We start from the raw sequence: 13,672 nt of genomic DNA on the forward strand, positions 1-13,672 counted from the left end.
CTGACTCAAGAGCCCACATATACACACATATTTAACACAAACAGACAGGAAATAAAAGAAAATAAAGTCTGGAGATGGTTGCTTGGAAACTGTAAAAGAAAACTGAAAGCAGTGCACTAAATTAACAGCAGAGGGCGATAGATTCCTCACAATGAATGAGTCTGAACATTAACACACTAGAACTCACCAGACATGAGACAATAAAGGTAAAATGAACTGCCATGCTAAATTCTGATGTCGGACTTAAGACTCACCTGGTTGGTCGCTTTGGCAGTGACGAATCATTCTCACTGTGTCTGCAATCATATGCTGTAGGTTCAGAAGACATGTTGGATTACTGTCACTTTTAAATGTTTTTGTTGTAAGCAACACTGAAAGACATTACAGAAGTGACACCACTCACGAGCTTCTCAAAGTTGACCAGGTTGTCATGGAAAGTCTTATTTCCCTCATGGATAAAAGTGATATCTAAGAGCAATAGACAGGCATGTTAAGGGTTCATTCAGTGTTTTTAAATATTTGTGTGTGTGGTTTAGTGAGGATACCTTTGAGGAGAAGAGGCATGAAAGGGATCTTGGGAGGCTTCATCCTTTTGAAGGCTTCTCTATAGGCTTTGTGGTTCAGAGACGGATCCTGAAGAAAGAGAGAGAGAGAGAGAGAGAGGGAGGTGGAGGAATAGAAAAGAAAAAGAAAGAAAGTGATCATCAAATCAAAAAAAGAGGAACACATTTCATGCTCTTCATGAATCTCTCAGTCTGCTTACCGTGATGAGCTCCAACTCTGAAAAAAGCTTCTTGAACTTCCCGGGACATTTCTGAAATGGACAGTGTTGGGTTATGAATGGATTTAATAATACAAAGCATGAATTGAAAAATGCAACTGCACACACTCACCTCCCAGGTTTGGTTGAGTCGGCTGACAGCAGCTGTGTTAAGGCCCATGATGATGGCAAATGCGGAGTTCAGGTTTCTTTGGGCTTTACAGCTGCATGCAGAAAAGGCGACGAGTGTTAGGGAGGGAACAACTGACACGTATTTGTGTTTACATCACAGTGTGTGTTCTTACTGAGCTGCGACTTTGATGAACTTCTTGAGCAGCTGCACTCGCTTGTTGAGCGATACACACATGAGCACCTCGGACATGACCCACTGCTGGACCTCGTTGCAGCGCTGGAGCAGGACGGAGAGCGCACCTGTGTGGCAGGTGCCAGGAGCGCGGCTCAGGGTGTAGTACACTAGCTCTTGCTGCACATGGAGTGAAATACATCAAGGTAAATGGAGACAACTCCTGTGCTATGCAAGGTGAAATCTGACTTTGTGCTAATAGAGATTAGTGACTTTAAAGGAAGAGATTTTAAATAAATTCTTCACAAAAATATTCAGCTGTTTAGTTGCAGCTACACTCACAATACAGAAAGTCTTGTGGCGTATTTGCATCTTTAATGCTTATGTTCCATCTGATTCACACATTCAAACACACATGCATATTCTATCTGTGTCCATGTGTATACCTCATGGATGGATTTAAAGAGGCTCCAGTCCAGGTGTGTGAGAGCAGCTGCCACATCCCAGGTGTTGATGCCCAAGAGCCGAACTGGTCTCCTGCTTAGCTCAGCGCTATCCGTTAAAGGAGGCTGCACATAAACACACAGACAATGTCAACAAAACACACCATACACACACATCCTGTCTATTCAAGACAATATGGGTGCATTTATTAAATAAGCAAAATATTTCCCATAGTCACAACTTACAGATCAGTGTGACATGTTCCTAAAACTGCAGTTTTTTTCCAAGGATTCACACCCACAGTGACAGCACTACGGAACAACACTTAATACCGCACTTTCTAATCCTGTCGTCACGGTTGGGCAACAGCAAAATAATTGTGGCTCACACCTTTTCTCTCCCCTTGAGTCAAATTTAATAACAATCACCTGCCCTGAGTTTCTTCAGCTTTCTTATGATGCATGGCTCATTGTAACACTGTGAAAATATGTCAGCTTGGGAATTATTGGGGATATTAATTTTCATGCCTGATTTACCCAGAAGATGATGCTGCTACCAACAATATCAGTGCCTGCAAATGCCCAAATAATCAACGTTAAGAGAAAGAGGTTTGCTTTGGACCTGCAGGCTGTGGCAGGTCTATTTGGTGCTTATGGAAAATCACGGAGTGAGTGGGTGAGGTGCAAACAGAACAGGGCATTTACATACCAAGATCTCAGTGAGATCCCTGCGACAGGCCACAAGCTTCCCCTGTGGGGTCAGAGACTCAGAGTACACACAGTCACTGGGCTGTAACATCCTCCGCTCTGCAGAGACAAGCCAGAGAAAGCAGGAGAGAGAGATGTTGTTCATCACTCAGGCTGAAATCTGTACCGAACATCCAAGAAACATACAACCTGTATTCATATAAATGTTTTACAGTAATCAAATGTGTGTACCTCCTGTGTGCGACACCACAGCGAGCACCATTTCTTCTTCTGCTCTGTCCATCTTTAGTCCCACAATCCGTAGCAGCTCGTGGGCCTCCAGAGACGGGTTCATGTGAACACTTAGGTAGGAGTCGGCACTCACATACACGCAACAAATGACTGAAAAATACATGGAAGCCATTCACAGTTGAATTGAAGCAGGAAAAAAACAACACTCTTGAGAGAGACTATAGTTATTGTGTGTAAAGCACTCAAGCAGCCAAAACTACTAAAAACTGTATTTAAGAAATTTGCATGTGCACACTGAAATTAAAATCCCCAGACTGTCATTATGCATAATTGTGTACAGCTTGGGGCAGTGTGTTGTGCTGTGTGCATGTGTTTGTGTTTGGTACTCACCTTCTCGTGTCTCCATCGACGGACTGCGGAGATGTAAACAGTTTTCCCTCAAACTCATTTGCTGGTACATTTGTTTGCTCTGACAGAGAGAGAAGAGAAGAAACACTTAGTCTGTACTGGACACTGCTAGTCACTGATACCAAGAACTGCTCCACTGACTCAAAGAGTATATTATTTTAAAGGTTCAAGTAAGATTAAAGGCAAAGAATGCACATATTTACTGCACTCCTAATACTTGGTACAATTATTTAAATGTACACCTCACCTTTTGGTTTGGAGGGCAGTCATCCACTGTGCTGCAAGAAGCAGGTAAGAAAAATATTTAGTTAGCACACCAGCTCGAATCAATGAGTCTTTGTGCAGACACAAACACACTTACTGTCTACGACGCAGGAGTTTCTGAAACTCTTTCAGGTCCTTCTCCAGCGTGGGGAACTCACACAGATCTTCTAAAACACACCTGTACAAGGTCTGACAGACAGAAATGATCCTTAACATCAACAGCATGTTAAAGACTTCTTTACAGGTAGAAAAGAAAGATGTGGGCGGTACACAGGAGAAACAATAATGTAGGCCAGCTAACTCCACCTCCTATCTATAAACCTTTTTGCACCTTTTTAGTAGTAAAACAATAACGTGATGATTAAGGACACAAAAAAAATCAATGACACTAGATGGCATGAGCATCCTGTGCAGCTCATTTACAGCATCAAGTGAAAATGATGCTGCGTAGGTAGATTACATAAAAAAACCTTACACTTAAATAATAGGAAGGCGATTCTCTAGTCTGTGCGCACATTTGCCTATGTGAGAATTTGTGACTAGCAATAAAAGTCAGGAGGTGGTAACGCTAAGAACCACACAAAGATGTGAAGACACACACACACGGATCTCCACACACCTCCTTATCACTGTCATTGACCCGCCGTATCCTCCGAACCCAATTCCCCTCTCATTCCTCTGTTACTAGGCAACTATCACCTGGGTTACGCACTCCGTATGAGATTTTACCCATGCCAACCCTACCACTTTGGTTTCCATGGCAACGCAGTGCCGAGCAATGGAGCTGTCAGGTTACGGAGGGACAAGTGATTGGTGAGTGTGTGCACTTGTGAGCGTGTGGGTGTGCACGTGTTATTGCATGTTGTGTGTGTGTTTGTTTCTTTCTCTTTGGTGTCACAGTCATCCCAATGTGAGTGAGAACAGCAGGAACACACAGCAGATACACGCAGCATTTGTAGTTAAAAACATTACAGTTATGTGACTCTGTGTGTTTCATAATTATCACATATAACACAATACATCTGGCTATTGCTGATAATTCTCTGAAAGCAAAACAATAGGGCGACAATAATGTGCCTTCTCTGTTTCTATGTCAGAATGATGAGATAAAAACATCAACAAGCTTCCCCCCTGTGGGAGAGAGCTGAAACACACTTCACTCTTACATGAGCTGCTGCTACACTATTCAGCTCCCTGCCTCTCCTCACATAATGCTTGATGTCCTGTCATACGGAGTGGAAGAAGGGGAGGCACATTTTTGCAGAAGGCAAAGAGACAAATAAAGATGAATTAGTCCTCTGACGTTCTTGATGAAAGGACACTGGAGGTTCCAACTCATTAGTCATTGACCTTAAAGACATCCAGATTGAAAACAACAAAACGTGGTGGTGACAAGGGCCAGTACCTTCATAAAGCTTCTGACGTGCTCCTCTTCCTTGAGGAAGTCCTTATAAAGCCTGCTCCAGTGGGAGACCAGCTGCAGTACTTTACGCTTCCTGAAGAGGGCGTCTTTGCCCTCCTCCTGGCCCCTGCAGCGCGCGCCGCTATAGGTGACTGCAGTCAAGGAGACAACAAAGGAGAGTCTAACAGGATACGTCTATGTGTGTTTGTATGCATGTGTGGTTCCGCCAGTAAGGATATTGTCCGAGCAGGGCCTGACAGAGGTCATGAGTGGACATGAACACCAGGTAGGTCAACAGGAAGTCATCCAAGAGCATTTCTGAAACACAGAGGACACAATGTTGTGAATCTTTGATTGGCAAAGTTGTCTGACTGATTGTGAAATAAAGATTGTGAAAAACACATGAACTTCACTTTTGATTTCCTCAGTCTACACAAAGCCATGATGCATAATTGCCTAAAGCACTGAAGAGCAAACCACAAGTTCAAACATGAACCTGAAAGGTGTTTTTATTTGCCCTCTAGTACCTTTAAAAGTCTGTATTTTATTTATGTCTCCAGCCAGGGTTGTGACAATAGCCTAGCAGTGTTTAGGTATATTAATTAAGAAATATTATACAATTAAAGCAACTGTAATCAAGTGTCACTCATAGTGATCAACCCACAGAAAACTCTGATGTATTTTGGGATCTTTCAGCTCAGTTTTCACCTCAGTCTGCTGTGACTTTGTCTCTTATGCTGTTATTTCAGCCAACAGGAAGTAGTTTGATGGTAAACACAACAGAGCATTTAGCAGCTGAAAAGCCAGATACATCCCCAAAGAACATTTAGGACAGTGCTTGCTGATGTTGGTTGCTGTCAATCCAAACTTCCAACACAATCTTGTGTTTACATTTCAGCAAAAAAGTCAACATAAATAAGACTGCTGCTTATTTTGGATCAATAAAACACATTTTCAGGGTACTCTATAAATAATTATTTTCACTCCATATTGTTTTCAGGAGTGAAAAACTTGATCGGAGCAGAGGCAGTTAATGTGCAAGTGTGTGAGACTGAGCAGGTGATCAATGGTAAGAACCAAATATAAACAGCCCTTGTGGCAGATGGGTAATGAGGCATTGTTGGGGGCTTCAGGGAGTTTTGGTGTGTGTGTGTGTGTGTGTGTGTGTGTGTGTGTGTGGTGTTAAAGTCTTTCCCTGGGAAAATGTGTGACCCAAATATGGCTCTGTCAGGCAGAGAGCAAACAAATCAATTATAGAAGACCGAGCATAGGCCGTGGCATTAATATTTGATCAAGTGTCTTGTCTTTAAAAATAAAACCACAACTTTCTTGGGAAATATTTTTAGACAGGTCTAACTTATCACATTTGGCTACTTTTTACTGTGACATTTTGTGATGTAGGACTCCTGTTTGACCATCTATTGACCCTCCATCCTAAACTATCCTTGACTGCACCCCCCTCTACCACTCCTCCTACATCCCCGTTTTTCATTTTCTCCTTCTTGGCCATTACATTTTCCCCTACTTCCCTCCTCCTACGCTTATACTCTCTCAGCTCTCTGTGATGATAAATATCCATTTTCATCTTCAACATATGCCCTCTGCGTTTTGCCCGCTGGCACATGCAAAGTCAAACACAGACACACACCCACACACACACACAGAGCACCCTGATGAATAACGCATTCAGTTCTGACCTTGGGGACTTTATCTCTTGCGAGAGAGAGAGAGAGAGAAAAAAAGAGAAAATGTGTGTGCTGAACTAATCGCAGTAATCTGCTGCTGTGTTTGTTGTTTTGTTTTGTGTGTGTGTGTGTTTTAATGTGTACGTGGAGAGGGGTGGTTGGGGTAATCGGTTGCTTGCTCTCTTCCTCTCTCTATGGAAGCATGTTTGAGCCTGTTCAACATGCTGCACAGCAAAAGCCACTAAAACCCCACACTGATGCTCAGTACCACCCTAGAGGGCACACACGCACACACACACACACACATACACACACACACACTTCTCCCTTTTCTTACTCTCTGCTTCACTTTTCAGTGAATAAATATTAGGCGGACTTCCTCCACAAAGACCATCTCAGTTCTCTCTTTCTCCTTCGCTTTCTCTCTCCCACATTTATCTCTCTGTCTGTCTTCGTTTGCTTCCTGCAATTCAGAGAGATGGCTCCCTGTGGACTGCTGGGAACTGGTGGTGCTGAGGACCTGGTGCATAAAAGAGCCTTGTCTTGAAATGGTGCTAAACAGAAGATGCAGGGTTTTATAAAAATCCAAGTTGGGACCCAGATGTCCCTGTGTAAGAAAAATATATTTTTAGTGGGTCTGGGCTCTATGATAAGACTGAATTCAATTAGGAGAAAAAGAAGAAAAGCTTCTATTTTTATAACATGCATTACTTCTATGTGGAACTGTTTTTCTCAAATATTTTAAAAGGGCACATACCATGCTGAAGAGAAAGCAATAATATACGATACAACAATTCAGTGACTCAAATAATCTGTGATCAATGTAGGTTTAGGATTCTCAACAAGAAACAGGTGGATTTTAAACATTTAACCACTACTTTCAAGTGGTTTTATGCTATCATTGCACAGCTATAAAAATGATTCCCGAGGTATAGAGGTACTGTTAGCGCTGTAATGTAATACTGGAGGACTGTAAAAATGAGAAATGGCCGTTAGCAATCCACTGAAATATTTTGCAGCAGAAATGGCAACAGCACCCGCAGGCACTCATGTCATAAACGCATTAGAGCATTTAACCTCTTGAGCGTTCCTCCTATTTACAGGCAATGACATGGCTGAATGAATGCACGCACACGCACCTGGAGATGTGGCTCAAGGGCTGACACACGCTCAGACTCAGAGGCATTCTGAGAATGCTAGGACTCATTTCAGAGTGAAACAAAAGAGAAAAGTTCAGGCTGGGGCGTGTTGCAACTTGTTGTGTGTTCTTAAGAAGAGAAGGTGTGCTGCTTCAACAGCTGACATTTCAGCTGGTTTATTTACAATTCAGACTCTTGTTTTATTTGAGGAAACATCGCCGCAGTGTGAGCCCTGATGTGTCTCAGTGTGTTCATGTGTGTGTGTCTCCACACTTACCGCTCTCCCTGTTCTCTGGTGCCCCTCTTTGGTCATCCAGTCGCAGGTCACTTAGCAGATGCTCCAAGATCTTGAGCGGCGTTCCCGACACCACCACATACCTATAAGGTGAAGAGTCACAACAGTCTTCCTCACTAGAGTACCAACCACGGTAGGCTCCATTCTCATATCCTCTCTCTCTCTCTTCCTCCTCCACATTGTCATCATCAATGTAGCGAAAGTGCGGGACATCAAACGCACAGATTTCTGAACTGCAGTTGTCTTCATCATGACTGCTATCCTCCTCATCCTCTTCGTCATCATCATCTAGATCCTCCTCTGCCTCTGCTAAAGTAGCTAGCTCAGAGGTCATCTTCATGGTTAAAAACTTTACCAACGATCAGCCCTCTTCTAAGACCTGCATGCCCAGCAAGGGTGCTCTTCACTGGGCTAAACTGTCCTGTCGTCTGCCCCGTCAGCTAAGAGCTCCAGAGTTTTAAACCCTCTGTTGCACACACACACATACACACACACTTAACCTGCCTGTCACAGACACTCCCTGCTTTGTGCCTGAGGCCCTGGCACACATTGACTTAAATACAAACACAGGCATTGCATAAAGTGCACTTGTAAAAACACACAAAAAGACACAAGTAGCATAACCACAAACGGATGTGTAGAAACAAGTAAACCGGACTTGGTGTCATTTTTTTTCTCCTTTCAGCTGAAAACAAAAAGCCATTCATTCCTTCCTGCTCTCTGCCCTGAGCTAAAGCACACATATTTCAGTCTCACGCACACATACACACAATGTTGACAGCACTGCCGATAAGTTTTGTTTGTAAAAGTAAAAACAACCAGTAGACAAGATGGGGTACAATAATTATGCTTCTGTTGCCACTGTTTCGGGGGCTCTTATTATGCATGAAGGGAGGGACTGACCTCTTGTCGCAATCCTCCTCTCTGGACCCGCCCCCTGACGACGTGGGTGAGGGCCGGTCTGATGGCGACGTCACTGACGATGTCACTCTCTGCAATACCAATACATCCCGTCCTCTCTCCTTCAGGCAAACCCTCCCCACAGCCTCCTGAAACAGGCAAGAAAAGAGAGGCAAGGACAAGGACAAAAGTCAGAAAAGGCAACAAAACTGCCCTGATACCTGGACTCTGTCTAGCTTATCTCCTCACTCTTCTTTGTGATTGATTTTACCTAAATATCTGTCAGACCCATGTTATAGTAGTAATAGCAGTAACCTGTAGCTATCAAGAAATTAGAGCACAGACAACATACAAGGTAAATACATTCACAAATAAAACTGTGAATGTCACCATTAATGTTATATTCCATCTGTCAGTTGTCTCACACAACACACATGCAGGGATGGGAAATGTTTCTGCTTATAGGTCTGATTCTTTCCTCCTGTGGCCTACACGGGTTTGAAGCGTTGCAGTGGTAGTGATGTGCATGGAATGTAAGCTTAATATATTTCTACCATTGCTCGAAATAATCACTTTTACAGCCATTACAAGAAGCCCCGCTGTGAGATGCGCACACACTTTGGACCATTTCTTCCTCTCCATGACGCCCTCCTGTTTTCCAGGTTTCCAGCAGCGTACATGAGTTTGGTGGCAAAGTGCAGCTGTCAGCAGAACATGCACTCATCAATAGAAGGAATTGATAAGCAGGTTCTCGATTTGCTTTACAACATATTACTATTATCCTGTTTATTTAAATGTTTGGTCATCAAATTCATAAGATCAGGATAAAAAAAGATGTTGACAGACTGATTTACATCCATTTTGGATTCAATACTGCTCTCTAACACTCAGCGATCCGTGCATGCTGTCACAGATTCTGTTGGCACCATCAAAAGGAAGTATTATATGTCCTGCCTTTTCAGGCAATTGTGTTGTGTAATAAATGACAATGAGGACAGCTATGAATGTAGGCAGACACTTGAAATGATCTGCTGCTCCAAAACTGAACAGCAACATGATCCGCTGACTCTGACACACACACACACACACACACACCTGGTGTGACACTCCAATGTAACGGGAACAGAGTTCCTGGATGAACAAAGGAGCACAATAATAAGAAACAGCCTGAGGAGAGGAGAGTAAAAGGAGAGGGGAGAGGGAGATCAAAGGCAGAGGACAGAGGAGCAGGAGGAGAGCTAAAGCAGCGACGTCTCTCCTCCAGCTGCTCGCTGCAGTCTGTTACAGCCAGAGGCACTGAGCAGCAATCACAACTGAGAGCTCTCTCTGTAGAGCCATCTCTCTGGTCATATGTCAATATTTTACATAATATAACAGTGGTAATTGGAAATAACAAAACTAGCAGAAGCCTGAAAAACTCTAAAGCTGAAAGAGTGCCAGCATTGCCCTAATCAATACCTGGTCAAAACATGCACTACATGTTTTTGTTACTTTAGACACCATGGAGCCTGAATACAAAGCACTGCAAACACACAGATACACACACATAGAAACACACACAAGCTATCTCTGATTGTCTGATGAAAGGAGTCGTCTGATCCTGAGAGACAGCAGGTGGGATCTGACTCGGGTCAGACAAAACAAAATGCCCAAAGCGCGTGTTTGTGTTTAGACATGTCCCGATGATTCATATTTTGCAGGAGTACTACACAGATGTTCAGCAGATCCTTCCCCACAGGCTCCTCCGCTGTGATGCCATGTTATTTTCTTAGAAAGGAAAATCAAAAGACAAAATGATTTAAAGATTTTGTTTTTGTAACAATTCTCCAGACAGAATTCAACATTTAAAATGAATTTATTACAATTTAAACTCAACTCTACTAAGACCAAAATCCACAATTTATAGAATTATTATGTCAGTATTTAAATTGAAATAAATGATTAAGTAGAATCTTCACCCAGCTGTTGCCTGACTACTTATCAAAACAGCGTTTCAGGTTACAACAGATACACAGTACAGTATAGTACACATCAAACCTACAACCTGCTTCTCTTTGAATTATGGTGCCATGCTGAAATTATAAATCCTTAAGATGTAACCAAGAGATAAGTTAGATGTGGTAAGAGGTGACGGCTGCGGAAAAAGATCTGACAGTCCATGTCATTAATTACTTTCTGGACTGGCACCAGGACCACACCCAGTAGACCCGATGTTATGTCAAGATACGAACTTTGCTGACTGGTCTTAAGGGAGCATGCCATTAGACCATCTAAGGTTCAAATACAGAACAGCATGATCACAAGACCTGCCCTCTATATCTGCAGACTTCCGGTCTCTCTACATTATCAGACATGTAATAAATGAAAAGTAACCTGAAAGTACACAGAAAAAAAACTAAAAGAGAGGCATTATGTAAGACTGTGTTCCTAATACAGTAACAGAAAGACAGTGTTGATCTTTCCCACAACACTCACAGTCTTTACACAGATGCCAAGAAAAACAACTCCAAGCCAAGAACGGAGGAAGGCGGCATTATACACACAAACACACTCACACTCGAGATCAAAAGCTTTCAGAAAAATGCGCCAAATGCAAAAACTTGCAACACTAACATAATGCATATCTAACTAATTGTGCAGACGCATCACACACAAATAATCCCAGAAGAATTAAGTGCAAACAGCAATTTGCAAGCACATTAATTTGGTCTTAGGAGCCATAAAGAAGGAAAAATATACAAAGCAGGCACTTGTAAAGAGGAGGGGTCAGAAAGTTATGTAATAAAGACAGGAAGGGAGAGAGGGAACGAGAAAATACAGCAAGGGACTGTATGGAAAGTGAGAGACGTGGAGGAGTGTGGTGAGGAAAGTGAGAAAACCAAGAAACAGTAACAACTCTTCAAATGTCCTTACAATGAAATGGGAACTTCTGACTTAGGATGAAAAAACAAAGAAAAAAGATTTCATTCCCAGATGCTTAGTGTTTATTTTTACTAAGTATGGCACCTAAAGATGAAGCAATGAAAGGCTTTTACTTAGTCTATCCATATTTACAACCTCAAAATCAAATTCCTACTTCATTCATCCATCACAGCACCAATCATCTCTAAGGACCTGGCTAGACTGGCCAGTATAGAAGTCCTTACCATGCCACAACCATGTTTAATCTGCAAATTACTTTAAAAACTGTCCAAGCACATTTGGACTGGCTGCACATGGAATTAGCTTGGATCAGTTGTTCTGAGCTGGCAGGTGTGTCGGTCTGTTTCTCTTTCTTCCTTCAGCCTTCTGAACTTCCAGCTCTCCTCCATCATTTGCTCTCTCTGTCTTTGAATGGGCAGACTTTATGCTCCAGAGGTCTGAGGTTTTGGAAAACTGAGGCCAGGGTTAAACTGCACACACACACACACACACAGCATTATACAACATCAGGATTTGTAAGCCAGAAAGCCCCTTTTTGTATATCTGCCAGTCACCGTGTCTGCTCTCACACACGCACACACATAATGACATAATATTGTTCAGAGGAAAGGTGGGCCTCATGGAAAGCCTAAAGGAAGCACTCTCTGGTCCTTTCCTGTTCCTAACAGAGTGTGTGTGTGTGTGTGTCTAAGCCGATAGTGACCAAGCCATATCTGTGTTGTGATAGCTCTGGGCCTGATTCCTGGAAATAATGGATAAGAATATAAAAACACAGCGCTTTTAGGTCAGCAGTTCACAAAAGTGCAACCACACACACAGTGAAATTCCTGTGACCATCAGGGTGCCTAAAAATCATAAGTGTACATATGAGTGCTGTGACATCACATACTCCCATGTGCAGGTTGGTAAACGAATGAATAAATTAATTAAATTAAATTAAATGTGGATGAGTACAAATGCCAGTCAGAAACACCCAATGCACTCTAGTGACATGAGTTAGATCACTATGGAAACAGGCTACACCGGTTTGTCAGAGCTTATCTGTCATGGAAAAAAGAACTAAAAAAAAAAAAAATCACCATGACAACCCAGTAAAAGCAGAATGGTCTTTGTGGTGAATCAAGTGGAGTGCTTGGTTTTAGAGCTACATTCTGCAGCTATAATGACACCTGTCAGAGATATTCCTATACAGCTTCAAATGCAGACAATATGTTTTTCCATCTGTGTTTAGGCCATCGATTATGATTTAGAGAATCAATACCACACAGTTGTGTCATGCACACACACTCTTTCAAGCTACTGTCCCGCGTATGCTGGGAAACATTGCGATCTATAATAATGCTTAAGGCAGTACAGTAAAATGAAACCATCGCCAAATGAGTTCATATGATGCTGATAATGTTTGTCAGGCAAATATCTTAGCATCTCGCAGTACACCAGCATCTGTTGCCACAGCAACGGGGAGTAATGCAGAACTTCCTAAGAAGCATCCAAAAAAGTTTCGGATGCTAAAGATAACAACGACAAAAAAACCCTCATCGTTCAGAGAGAGGAATGTGGTCTGACAGAAAAAAAGTTATTGACAGTGAACCTTCAGAGCACAAACTCTTGAAAGTCTCAGGCATGTATCCAAAAAAGTTATAAAAATACATTCAGTTCCACTGTTACAAAATAAAAAATCCATCATCTAGGTATAAATCCTGCACTGTGGCTTAAATATTGTCCAGAAAGAAAATGGTTCTGTATCCTTCTGTAAAAGTACACAATGGAGAAGGTTCAGAAAGGGCTCACCTTTAAACTCAAACTACTGCCTCTAAATTGCATGTTCTATGATTTATGTCAACCAGATTATGGGTTGAATGTTTTGTAGATAAAAGGTTTAGTGTGTAGAGGGGAGGCTAGTTGAGACCTACCTCTACTGAACCCATGGTTTAATGTTGCACCTATGTTTTTCTGCAATTTCACTTAGTGGTATAGCATTTTTACTTTCACATGTTGCAAAGAATGAAAGTTAAATTCTTCACACTTTGGAAAATCCCCAGGCCAGGCTTCAGCCGGACTCACCAAGCCAATATACAGCAGATATCACAAACACACACGTGGTGATATGGGGTAAAACCAGACTGCATTTGCTTCACTTCTTGCCCTCAGGTGTAATGAGGAGAGGGATTATACAGTACAAGGCTTCACTAACACCCCCCCTCATTATGA

At 42.3% G+C, this 13,672-nt stretch overlaps 1 protein-coding gene across 1 annotated transcript in view; it reads right to left on the reverse strand.

Moving 5' to 3' along the window:
• The window catches only part of rapgef5a (Rap guanine nucleotide exchange factor (GEF) 5a), a 34,768-nt gene that overhangs the window by 3,060 nt on the left and 18,036 nt on the right, over positions 1 to 13,672 (reverse strand). Inside the window, exons 10-25 of the mRNA XM_028398038.1 lie at positions 8,543 to 8,688; positions 7,622 to 7,722; positions 4,760 to 4,838; positions 4,524 to 4,668; positions 3,216 to 3,307; positions 3,102 to 3,132; positions 2,837 to 2,915; positions 2,447 to 2,596; positions 2,217 to 2,314; positions 1,511 to 1,633; positions 1,066 to 1,244; positions 894 to 984; positions 764 to 814; positions 546 to 633; positions 404 to 468; positions 255 to 309 (exon numbers count right to left, since the gene is read on the reverse strand). Of these exons, the coding sequence (XP_028253839.1) occupies positions 255 to 309; positions 404 to 468; positions 546 to 633; positions 764 to 814; positions 894 to 984; positions 1,066 to 1,244; positions 1,511 to 1,633; positions 2,217 to 2,314; positions 2,447 to 2,596; positions 2,837 to 2,915; positions 3,102 to 3,132; positions 3,216 to 3,307; positions 4,524 to 4,668; positions 4,760 to 4,838; positions 7,622 to 7,722; positions 8,543 to 8,688 (1,573 nt within the window). The remainder of the gene's footprint in view (positions 1 to 254; positions 310 to 403; positions 469 to 545; positions 634 to 763; positions 815 to 893; positions 985 to 1,065; positions 1,245 to 1,510; positions 1,634 to 2,216; positions 2,315 to 2,446; positions 2,597 to 2,836; positions 2,916 to 3,101; positions 3,133 to 3,215; positions 3,308 to 4,523; positions 4,669 to 4,759; positions 4,839 to 7,621; positions 7,723 to 8,542; positions 8,689 to 13,672) is intronic.

Source organism: Parambassis ranga, chromosome 2 (genome assembly GCF_900634625.1).
Source record: "Parambassis ranga chromosome 2, fParRan2.1, whole genome shotgun sequence".
Classification (NCBI taxonomy): domain Eukaryota; kingdom Metazoa; phylum Chordata; class Actinopteri; family Ambassidae; genus Parambassis; species Parambassis ranga.